Here is a 12,405-nt window from a genome sequence, read left to right as displayed (position 1 = left end):
TGGTAAATACATTCTCTACTGCACTTTTTCACTATACATAACAGTCCAAATTTTATATATTTATCAGTACACACAGCAGTCCAAACTTTTACAGCACTTTATCAGTACGCATAGCAGTCCAAAGTTTTATGGCATCTTATCAATATAAACAACACTTATATTTCTCGGAAGAGGCAGAATCCTTTCTTTAAATTCTAAATTATATACTTTCTCCTAATAAAGTCTAATTTGGAAGAAAATTCATAGAATAGGCAATGTTAGACACTAAAGCAATTATTTAGGCAGGAACGGGCGAAATAGGCAAAATAAAATTGTCTTAAATTGAAACTATAACCTCCGATTTAAACTTCAAAACGTTATTTTTGATTATATTTTTAATATTAAAGAATAGACATTTTGTCTAACATCCGGTCTCTAATCATCACTATCGGACATGCGCTGAGCAAGTTCAGAATCCGAAGATGAATTCTCGTCCTCTTCATCATCATCATCACTGTCAATACCACTAAGTTCAATTACAAAATTATCTATGGTATCCTCTATTAATCCATCTTTCTCCCAAAACTGCTGCTCCACTCTAATCACATGTTTGTTGTACCCCTCCCAATCCTCCGGTGTCACAGATTTCAGAGCATCTCTGGTTACTTCCTCCAATCTAGTCAAAGGCAAATCCCCTGTTGGATTATTTTCCCTAACAATTCTTTTGATTTTTGCCCAAGCTAGTTCAATGGCATTAAGTTCACACATGTAAGGCGGAAGGCGAAGTACGTTATGACCATTGATCTTCAATAATTCATCAATGCGATATACTTTCTCCTGTGGCTTATGTTGTTCAATCAGCTGATGTAGTTCAAACTTCTTCATATTTTGGGAAAAGGGAACTTGGTTGTCTTGAAGCCAGTTCATCATCTCCTGTTTTACAGCATACTTTGATGGTGGTTTGTTAATTTGTATGTTGTGGTAGGGAGCATTATCAAGAACAATGATACTTTCTTTAGGAAGATTCGCGACAAGTTTTTCCGTAACCCATTTCTCAAAATTAAGTGAGTTCATTTGTCCGTGGTAGTCCCCAGAAGCCCTTCCTGCTCTAAAAGTTAAACTTGCCCCATCAATAAACCCACTACTCGCTCCAGCATTAACTAAAATCAACCTGTTCGAAGAACTTGGGTTTGAAGTTGGGTTTGAAAGTTTCACTCTGCCAGCATTTCTCAAAAGTCAGATTGTTGTCTACCCAACTTTCGTCTATGTAAACGATATTTCTATTTTGTGACCTGTAATTTCTAATGGCCCTCAAATACCTTCCCCTCCAATTCACAATATTTGGACGCTCGATGAGAATCTTCCTATTACTCCTGCATCTTTTCCACTGAAACCCCATATTGTGAAGCAACCGCCGTAAAGTGTGAACCTTCCACGGGAAATCAACTTTTTGTTTGATGACTGACAATAACTTTGGTGCACTTGGAACAATTTTCTTCCGCAAATAGAAGTCTTGTATAATATCACGTATAACGCACCTGTCAAATTCATCACAATGAAACCTATACTTTTCCGCTTTAGGTCGTTTTTTACCTGGAGTGGTGAGTGATGATTCACCAGCTTCCAGTCCCTCTTTCCGTATGTTTGTCACACTTCGCACAGAGATCCCTGTATACGCGGACACACGCAAATTAGGATTTGATAATAAATGCTTCAGTTTTTTCTCCCTCGCTTCTTCGTCGCACTGCACTATGACCTTCCTTATTACTTCCCTAGCTTCGCTGTGTATAGTTTGCCCTCTCTTACGCTGTGAAGCCATTGTCAAATGACTAATAAGCAATAAAACCGCAACCACAACAGCACTCAATAAATAACCAACTCACACGAACTCTTCAGAATGACATTCACGTGACAATTTTCTACCCCTGGCAACGCTGACATATAGAAGGAGGGTAAGGGAGTGTCGCAAGAGTCAGGCAGAAAGCATGTTGGAATTTGTCCCCCTCTACCTCAGCTCCCGCTGGTAAACAAGCTAGCTCCCTATAGTACCTGAGAGCATAACACACATACTGCACTTACAGGATAGACGAAAGTTATCGCTTTCGAAGGGTTCTTTGTCTTTTGAACTTCAACACATTCATTCTACTTTTTCATTTCACATCTCATTGTTGCTCATCTCTCATTTCGACCAATGGGCCTGGAGCCCATCACTGGTTGACCCGATATGGCGACTGGGGGACAACATGGACTTCCTACGGCAATAGCAATAGATGGTCCAACCGTCTCCTCTGCAGACTCCGATATCAGAGGTAGGCACCGAGACTCACACCGTACCGACAATAGCCCGAAAAGATCACGATCTCCAGTTATAGGTCACCATCACCCACCATCTCCGAAACGTCATCGCCGAGATAGCATCTCAGACTCTGATAGTGAGCGACTTAGAATCGACGACACGGAGTTTCCATCGTTATCTGACAGTACAAAACAACCAATCTATTCGTTCTTACTTACAAATTTCGACACGAAATATCAGAACGAAAAACACATCTATCTTCAGCTCACTAAATATTATAGGCGAGCTCGGATCTCACAAATTGTTGCCAGCAGAAATGATCATCAAATCTCCTGATTAGCATCTGGCTACCACTATTCGTAACAAGTTCAGTTATGAAATTTTTGGCAAGAATGCACAGCTCACTAAACTGACCGACCGGAGAATCAAACAGCCGTCTCCGCCACCATGCACGCCTCCTTTCTCTGTGGCCATACGAGGTGTAAATCCTGACCTTACGGACGATGAGATCCTACAAGAACTAACAGAAAAAGGGCACAAAGTTTCCAAGTGCATCCGCATTCGAAACGACCGCGGTCCCACTTACATGGTCCGAGTGTTATCTCAAACGCAGGACATCATCAATCAGCTGCTTGATAACGGAGCTTATATATATCACAAACGGAATCGTGTCGAGCCATCAAGCACTGCACGACCAGTACCAATCCGTTGCGAGCGTTGTCAAGAATATAACACGCACACCACCGCCAACTGCAGGAATAACTTGAAATGTGGATACTGTGCTGGACTCCATTCCCCACGCACCTATCCGAACTTGCAGCGTCCACCGCAGTGCTCAGCTTGTCCTGAACAACACCCGATTTATAGCTTTAAGTGTCAAGCTCGACCCGCACCTTCACCAGATAAACGTCACTTAGTGGCACCAATGGCGCCAATGGTGGCGTACTCATTGGATTTGCTTCTCAGCTACCTTATCGTACTTTCCAAGCTCCTATTTTCAACCTTCCAGAATATCTTATCACAACCGTCTATTTCAAGGCTTTATACATCACCTTGGCGATCATCTACGTTCGCCCCGGTCATGCAATACCATACTCCTTTCTTCAGTATATCGCAAACAATTTTCGCCACTTCATTATCATGGCCGATATCAACATTCATAGTAGACCCGCTTGCCAGAAAGCTCAATTCCAGGACTTCGTTACATCACGCATACCTTGCATTCTGCATAAACTTCCAAAATCAACACGCCCTCTCTGATACCACACCGGATGTTGTCACTCTCAGCAGCCCTTGTCAGCCTCAGCCTCAACTACCCTTGTCAGCAAGTGCCATATCGAAGTCTTAGACCCCTTGGCAGTGACCACTTTCCAGTTAAGTTAACTATAAAACGTTCTTTTCGCCACCACTGTTCTGTAAACATTCCACCTAGGAAGGTCCCTAGATTTGACAAAGCTAATTGGGATAACTACAGACTTCATCTCACTTCTAAGCTTGAACATCTCGAGCCACCAAATACTGAGGATGAACTATACTCGGCGCTGGATGCTATCACCTCTTCTATTCATACAGCATCTGCCGAGAATATACCTACCTCGCAAATACATTCATGGTGTCCTCGATTACCACCTCAGTACCTTCACATAATCAGACGTTCTCGACAATTTTACCGAGATTACGTACGTACAAAGAACGAAGAGGCTCTACGCCATCACCGACAACTCCAACTTACGGTTCGTAACTACGTTGTAGCCTATAAATTTCGAAACTGGGTCAAAACGTGCAATGCACTGAACGCAACTTCTCATCCTACCAAATACTGGAAGAGATTTAATGCATTGACTGGCAAACTCATTCCAACACCTTATTCTCTCATTGACGGTGACCATCCACTCACCTCAGATCGTGCCAAAGCTGATGCCTTTGCGAATCATCTCCAAACCATCTTCACGCCATTTCCTCCTGAAAGATCTGAACGACGCCACCCTGCATATACGTTTAATGTTGATTCTCCTCATCTTCAACCCAGTACAGAGCATATCTTTCCAGCTCATCACGTACTTACCACACGTATCACAGTTCCAGAAATTCGTGAAGTCAGCTCGAAAACGTAACACTGCTTCAGGCATGGACCTTATCACCTACCGTCACATTAAAGAAAGTCATTTCTGTTTACTGCTCCTGTTAGCCCTTATCTTCACTTTCATTTTACGTACCGGTATCATTCCCGTCGATTGGAAAACCCCCAAGACTTCAATGTTTTTAAAATCTAACAAGCTAGCTACGTCAGTATCATCTTAGCATCCAATCCAATTAACTACTGTTTTCTGCAAAATTCTTGAACGCATTCTTGTTAACAGACTTCATCCACATTTCTCTCGCCATCGCATCCTTCCACTCCATCAAGCAGGTTTCCGTCCTCGCATTGGTGTTCATGAGCAGCTCTTATACCTCACCAATCTCGGAAACCTGCTTATTTAACCACTCACAGCCTTCATGTTTACTTCTATTCGACAAGGTATGGCATCTTGCGCTCTTCTTTAAGCTTCTGTGCTGTAAACTATCAATGTACTACATCCGATTCATTTTCAACTTTCTATCATGTCGCATTACATACATATCTGTAAACAACTCCTTATCACACCCTCTCTTTATTCATTCCGGCGTTCCACAGAGCTAAGCATTATCTCCACTTCTGTATCTACTCTTCGTTGCCGATCTTCCTCCACTTCCTCCAAATGTACATCTCTTCCAGTTTGCAGGCGACACAGCCTTACTTGCTCTCGGCAAACGATCCATCAATTGAACACAGCACTCCAATCTGCCATCGATATCTTTGTTAGTTGGTGCTCGAAATGACAATTACACCTAAATCCTGAGAATACGCAAGCAATAGTTTTTCTTGACCCTAAGAGACGGTCCCGCGTCCATAGAAACCCAACACGCCTGAACCTTACTGTTCTTGATACTCCCATCAAATTTACTAAACACGTTAAGTACCTAGGTGTTACATTCGATACTCACTTCACATGGCGTCCTCACTTAGCTCAGATTATCACTAAAGCCTACAATAGGCTGAATCTTCTTCGCCTACTCACTGGCACAACCTAGGGCCTACAAGCAGATACAATTCTCACAACATATAAGGTGTTCCTACGACCCGTCCTCACCTATGGGTTCACAGCTTGGGTCGCTGCACATTCAACCTTTGACAACAAGCTCAAGACCCTAGAAAGACACACCCTGCGTATTGCATATCGTATCAAGGTACCCAGCCCTGCACAAGATCTGTATGATCGCATCTCCTTTCCTTACATTCTTTACCACATCGAAAACTTCGACTTTCCTACATCACCAATAGACTGAATCAGAAGCATCCCCTTTTCCTTCATATTCTACACAGTGATATCGACTACGCTCCACGACATCCTGTCCGCCACCCGCCACTCTCCATCCTCTTTACTTTATACCGTTATTCACTCCCACCAAATCATCTAGATCAAGACATCGCATCTGCCTTTGCCATTCATTCAGGTTCGCACTATGTCTTCCCATCATACGCACAGTAACCCATTTATTCTAGCAGGGCTCATTCTGTCTCTCATCATGATCCTGAGCAGCCCCAGAATCGGAAGATAACATGCATTCGTCTAACTAACCCTTCCCGTTACTGTGTTGTGGCGTTCAGTGCATCTCACCCTCATCTCCATCTCATCACCCATCCTAATGATTATGGCTAAAGGCCATAATGTCTGCTATGGTACTTCAATACTATATAATTTATGGTCAATAAAGTTTATATAAATTATTAAATCACTTAGACCATCCCTGCTGCCTTCTTTATATTAATATTCCTTCTCTTCCCGAAAAAGGGGTGTAACCCTTGTAAAGGGCTACTATGCCTTTAGCATACTAGCATTGTAAATAAAAAAAGACATTTCGTTGCTTGAAGTCCGCCAGCTGTCTGGCGCCGTCTTGCTAATGAGAACATTAATGGAGAGGCATTAATAAAAAGACCGAACCAGTTTTAAAACCGAAAACGGTTTTTGATAGAAAACTGAATTGGTTTTAAAATCGAAACTGGTTTCTAGGAAATTAAACCAGTTTTGAGAAAAGCCGGGTTTTCAAATGCGAACAAAATCCGTTTTCGGTTTTCCCAAAAAACTGAAAATTGAGAAACAGTCTTCTGCGTCGCCACTACGTAATAAGGCATGAAATCAATAACAACAAAACTTTTAGTTGGTAGTCAGTCCCTCATTATTTCAGAATTACCCCGCTGTACTAAAAAAATGCAAGACCAAGAATCAAAAGAGATATCAACAGCATATGTGGCAGACACACAACTTAAGACAAGTATGCAATAATTATAATTTCACTCTGTGCGATGTATGACATGTAGCGAAAGTCTAGCAGGAAGTCCAGAGGTCATAGAGCATGAGTCCACTACTGGTAACCTGAGCAGCTGCTATATGACCAGACATAAAGTGAATGAAATATTAGACATCCTCCTGCAGTATGTCTGGGCATCCATCTACGGCGCGTTACCTAAGTTCATGAAGAAGGTATCTAATATACAAGGTTGTATGTAATCATCACCAAACGAATTCAAGCAGTGGGAGATCAGATAAACGAAATAGCCAAAGTAGTGGTGGGACATCATGTCTTTCCAGCAGGGCTGGATTAACCCATCTGGAGGCCCGGGGCTGAAGAAAATATGTGGCCCCTGCTGACTTCACTTAATTGATTTCTGTGAAAGTTCAGTAGGAAAGTTAAGGGAATATGTTTCATATTGTTAGTCATTTTTTATTTCATGATGATTGTATCTTCATGATTCTTTTTAGATAGCCAGTTGAGATTTTGATTCAGAGTGGAGGTTCCTGTCCACCTGGAGGCCTGGGGGCTCCCCTAAGCTCCCCTTTTAATCTGGCCCTGCTTTCTAGGAAGTGTAGGCTATACCGTTGGATATTATATGACATCGCTTGTCATCCTATTTGAAATTGTTTCATGCAGGACATGCAATAAAGGGATTAAACTTTGTCCAACACCCTATCAATGAAGCCTATCCGGCCCTTGGGCTGGTCATCAAAGACGCATTAGATTGAAGGACACAGAATCCGATACCATCCCATATCTGGCTGCTGGAGGACAGGCATAGCGATTGAGAATGAGGTATTGATTAGTTTCTTGTCACAGTTCCAGTGTTTCTTCCAGACATTTTTGGGGGGCACTCCTTCTTCCCCGAAGCTCTGAGAGTGCCCCCTGAGAAGACCAAAATAATACCTCTATAATATAATAAATAGAATAGTACAGTGTGAAAACAATATGTGCCCGTCCCAATACTAAGTGTGCCTCCCGGAACATTTTTTCTGAAAGAAACACTGCACGGTTCCGAAAGCCACTGATAATGTCCAGTAGTATATTATTGTTTTTATTATAGTTTCTTTTAGCTTGTAGGGTACGATCGTGATACTTAAAACTGAAATAAGAGAACAAACAACGCCTTTAAAGATTAGTTTTGATGTTTAAACTTCTGTACATGAATGTAGTCATCGTTTCCAACCCGTTTATTATTCAACATGGGTAATAGTTCCAGGGTATGTCAGTTTTGTTGTTTTGACCAACATACATGAATTCGTGCTAAGGTCGTCTTACTTTCTTTCTGTAGTAATACATAAAGGAATATAAATGGATGAAAAACAAATAGCAAATATTTTAACAATTCCACCGAATGGTAATAATAATGAACAAGTATTGCAGCTTTCCCAGGTTAAGTTTCTGTTGGAATTTTTTCCCCATGTAAATAAGAGTATTTGTTTGAAGTAATATTGTAGCATTTACACCCAACGTTATCAATAAATGGTGTATTGATCTTAAAGTAGAAAATTTAAAGATTTAATTTCATGCCTATAGGAATGTGGGTGAATGTCTCGCAGTGGGTATTAACGCACAAAAGCGTATTGTAGAACTAAAAAACATAGTAACATTGGAAACATGTGCCTCGTACTTGTAGTGAAAGAAAGCTTGCCAACCATACGATAATTTATTGTGATATACGATAATTTAAGCCTTAATGCTATATGCAATAATACCCTTGCGATAATACGTGAATATACGATAATTTTAGAACGCATACATTTTTTCAGTTTTTGAACGTACAAATAAATTGTAGATGTACATTAAATAATTATAAAACACAGATACTGAGGTTTCTAACAGTCATTCCCGCTAAAATAAATCAATAAAGATTTGAAAATAGGCAAATGGCAACGCTGCATCTATTCTTTAAATTCAATTACTTTTACGAGGGGGTGGAAATGTTGTTGTTCAGAGTAATATTAGTAAGCATGGGCAGAGTTAAGGGGGGCAATAGGGGGTAATTGTCCCCAACTTTTTGATAAAAATAAAAATGCCGCTTATAAGATCCTTTAATTAACATTTGTATTCACCGTGCCCCCCCCCAGTAGACAAAAGCTCTGCCCCCCAGCAGATAATTCCTAACTCCGCCTATGTTAGTAAGGCTAAAAGAAAAATTATGAGGACAGTGAATCCGATTCAGATTTGATTTGAAGTTTAACGTCTCTTTCAACAACGAGGCTATGAGACCTGGGCGTAAAGCTTAACGTGAAATCCGACCCACAAACCTCCCCCCGTGAATCGAACCCGGGTCCCCCACGCCACAGGTGCGAATGGTAACCTCTTAGCCACGAGGGACCTGATTTGGAGTTCGAAACTGGATATCACTAGATAAATGTATTATATATTATGGCTATTGTTAGCAGTATGATACTTGTTTGTACAATTATCACATGCATAACGAATATATGATAATTTTTTTTTTGTAATATACGATAATTTTAAAGACGAAAATCGATAATTTTGTTCTATTTTAACGAGGCATGGTACCCTGTTGTAACACCGATTGTAATAAGATTGCCCAGACATAGAGAACATCGGAAAAGAATCGACACGTATTTTTTTATATCGGCGAACAAACGCATTGTAAGGGTCAAATAGGGGCATAAAAATTGTGTCAAAATGAGATTATGTGGAGTATAGCGAGAACGAGAAGAGATATCGGAAAAGGTTAAATGTACGAAATACTACCCATAGTCGACGCAAGGCAGTAAGATAGAACGCGCACTTTCGAAAAAAGCAGAATATCTGAAAATGAGGCAACCACGTATACAACATTGTTAGAATGTATTACGGAAATGAGCGAAGAGGATGGCAAAGAGCAGGAAGAAAGAAGAAACGAAAACGGAAAATACGTGTTTTTGCTTTAACTGCATACGTCGACGGTATGCGAAAGAAACTCAAATTCATCTCAATGCACGAAGATGGGAGAATACGCTGGAAGGATCCACCGCCGTTCGTATAGACAACCAGCGAGACAATACTGGACAGTGGGTTGCATATATCGCATATTGGGAACAACAATCAGATGTATCTTGGAAACGAGAATGTGTTGATTTTATTTGATTTTGATTTTGAGTTGGGTTGAGTTGGTTTTGAGCTTTACGTCCCGTTTAGCAGCGAGGCTATATGAGACGTGGACCTACTGATTAACGTGGAATCCGAACCACATGAGCTCCCACCGGGAATCGAACTCGGGTCTCCCACGCCAAAGGCGTGTACGCGATTTTGATTTTGAATATAACGTCCCTTCCAGAAGCGAGGTTATATGAGACGGGACCTACTAATTAATGTGGAATCTTAACCGCATGAGCTTCCGTCGGGAATCGAACCCGGATCTCCCACGCCAAAAACGCGTACGCCAATGAAAATATGGGGCCGCAGTGGCTCAGTGGTAGAGCGTTCACCTCTGGTGCATGGAATCCCGGGTTCAATCCCAGCTCACGCCAAGTGAACTTTGTGGTGGACAAACACCGTGTGCGTTGGTTTCCTTGGGATTCTCCCGTTTCCTCCCACTTTCTTCACTCCACCATTTCATTCATTTCTCATAATCACAGTCTCCTTTAGCCTAACCGGCATAATCGTGGGACGTAAGACTCAAAGATTTCATTTTTTCTAACGAAAATATATGTAGGCAGTAGTAACAAAAAAATTGTTAGTACTATTGTTATGTTGTACATATATTCGTAGTGATGTGATGTTGATACTCATGCGTGGTATTAATATTACTATTGCTGTTTATGTATATGGACCAACTACTATTACATTCTATTTTGCTGTTAATGTTTGTTCCCATTACGCGATATATGCAACCCACTGCGCAGTACTGTCTCGCTGGCTGCCTATACGAACGGCGTCTGTATCCTTCCTACGTATAGAGATGAAACTTTGTGCATTGAGATGAATATGCGTCTCTTTCGCACATGAGCGACGTATGCACCCAAAGCAAAAACACGTATTTTCCATTTTCGCTTCTTCTTTCTTCCTACTCCTTGCCATCCGCTTCGCTCATTTCTGTAATACATTTTAACAATGTTATATACGTGGTTGGCTCATTTTCAGATATTCTGCTTTTTTTTCGAAAGTGTGCGTTCTATCTTACTGTCTTGCGTCGACTAAGGATAGTATTTCGTACATTTAACCTTTTCCGATATCTCTTCTTGTTCTCGCTATACTCCAAATAACCTCATTTGACCCCATTTTTATGCCCAAATTTGACTTTCAATGCGCTTGTTGGCCGATTTAAAAAAATACGTGTCGCTTCTTTCTCGATGTTCTCTATGTCTGTGCAATCTTATCATAATCGGCGTGTTACACCGGGGTACCCTGCCTTGTAAGTGCCATTTTATGAAAATTTCGTTATTAATGAGACATGTCTTTGTAGGGCAGCTGATTCTGAGGACGCAGATGAGAAACTGTTGTGTGATGATGGTGGACTAGATAGTGGTTATAAGTTCTGGAAATTTATGCATTATCTCCAATGAGTTCGTAAGAGATGAAGAGTTTGATATCATTGTGTGCTTTGTTTAAACTAGAACTTCAGGTACAGTACATAAGGCCAGGAGATCTATTTATTAATTATTTTTTTAATATATTAATTTTAAAAATACAATCTTTTGAACGTAGATACTACTAGCAGAACACCTGTTCTTCGCTCGGGGAGAATACATTTTATTTTGAATATAAAGGGCTGAATTTGGGGAGCTATAGTACCGGGTCCCCAGGTGGACAGGATATTCTGATCAAAAATCTCAACTAGCTATCTAAAAAGAATCATGAACATACAATCATTATCATAAAATAAAATATGACCAAAAATATGAAACATATTCCCTTAACTTTTCTACTGTCTTTTACAGAAATGTATTAGGTGAAGTCAACAGGGACCACATATTTTGTTTCTAACTCCGGACCTCCAGATGGGTTAATCCAGCCCTGGCTTTGGTTGTTTCCTCCAGTTTTTTTCCCTTCTAGATCCGCCATTGCATGAAGGCCATGCGAGAGGATATGGTGGTAGGAAAGAGAAGTAAGGGCGAAGGAGACTGCAATTGATGGAAGAGATCAAAACAGGAAAATCGCACATGAAGACGAAGAAGTTAGCGAAAAACTGTGGAGCATGAAAGCTTCTCAGTTACGATAAGTGACCTGCCAATTATGGCAGAATACCTATGATGATGATGATGATGAATGGTTTCTTGAGCCCGGAGAACCCAGCAGAGGGCGCCTGTGGAGAAAGGAATATATCTAATGGCATGGGCATCAGTTGGATAGTCGTGCATTTCATTTTTTAAATATCCAAGAACATGAAATGATCTATGTTAGCTGAAGGTTTGAACATCTGATGCTGTCCTAAAAAATTAAGTTTACATATAAAAATTCCGGTAATTAAACTTGTAGACCTATGTGTGTAGTAATTCGTGTAAGCCTCGTTCAAAGATTACTTGGACGTTGCTTCAATATCCTTTCAGTGTCAAATTGCGATAAGAAAATGACCAAGGTCGCTATGTTTATCGCAAACAATCCACATTGCGCTGTTTTACGGAACAGTGTGTGAGTGTGTTTGTATGTGTGTGTGTGTGTGTGGCTAGGGATTACGAATCACGTGGACAACTAGCCCAAGATGAGCGCGCTGTGAACTTCGTTTGATTGATGGGACTTTCCGAAGAGGTCAATTAGAAGAGCGTAAATATCCGGGTAAGAGCTTATTTTCTTTCTTC

At 40.9% G+C, this 12,405-nt stretch overlaps 2 protein-coding genes across 2 annotated transcripts in view; one reads left to right on the top strand and one right to left on the bottom strand.

Annotated features, from left to right (window-relative positions):
* Positions 1-414: 414 nt before the first annotated feature.
* LOC145685177 (uncharacterized) lies at positions 415-1,053 on the bottom strand. Its single transcript, XM_081757531.1, has one exon. It carries the CDS (start codon positions 1,051-1,053, stop codon positions 415-417), a length of 639 nt encoding a protein of 212 aa, XP_081613657.1.
* Positions 1,054-12,224: 11,171 nt separating this feature from the next.
* LOC145686014 (mitochondrial basic amino acids transporter-like) overlaps positions 12,225-12,405 on the top strand; it is a 75,670-nt gene continuing 75,489 nt past the window's right edge. Inside the window, exon 1 of the mRNA XM_081758855.1 lies at positions 12,225-12,382. The gene's annotated coding sequence lies outside the window, so the exon portion shown is untranslated. The remainder of the gene's footprint in view (positions 12,383-12,405) is intronic.

The sequence above is a fragment of the Thermobia domestica genome, chromosome 5 (assembly GCF_964235325.1).
Source record: "Thermobia domestica chromosome 5, izTheDome1.hap1.1, whole genome shotgun sequence".
Classification (NCBI taxonomy): Eukaryota; Metazoa; Arthropoda; class Insecta; order Zygentoma; family Lepismatidae; genus Thermobia; species Thermobia domestica.
This window is presented reverse-complemented; position numbering and strand designations above follow the sequence as displayed.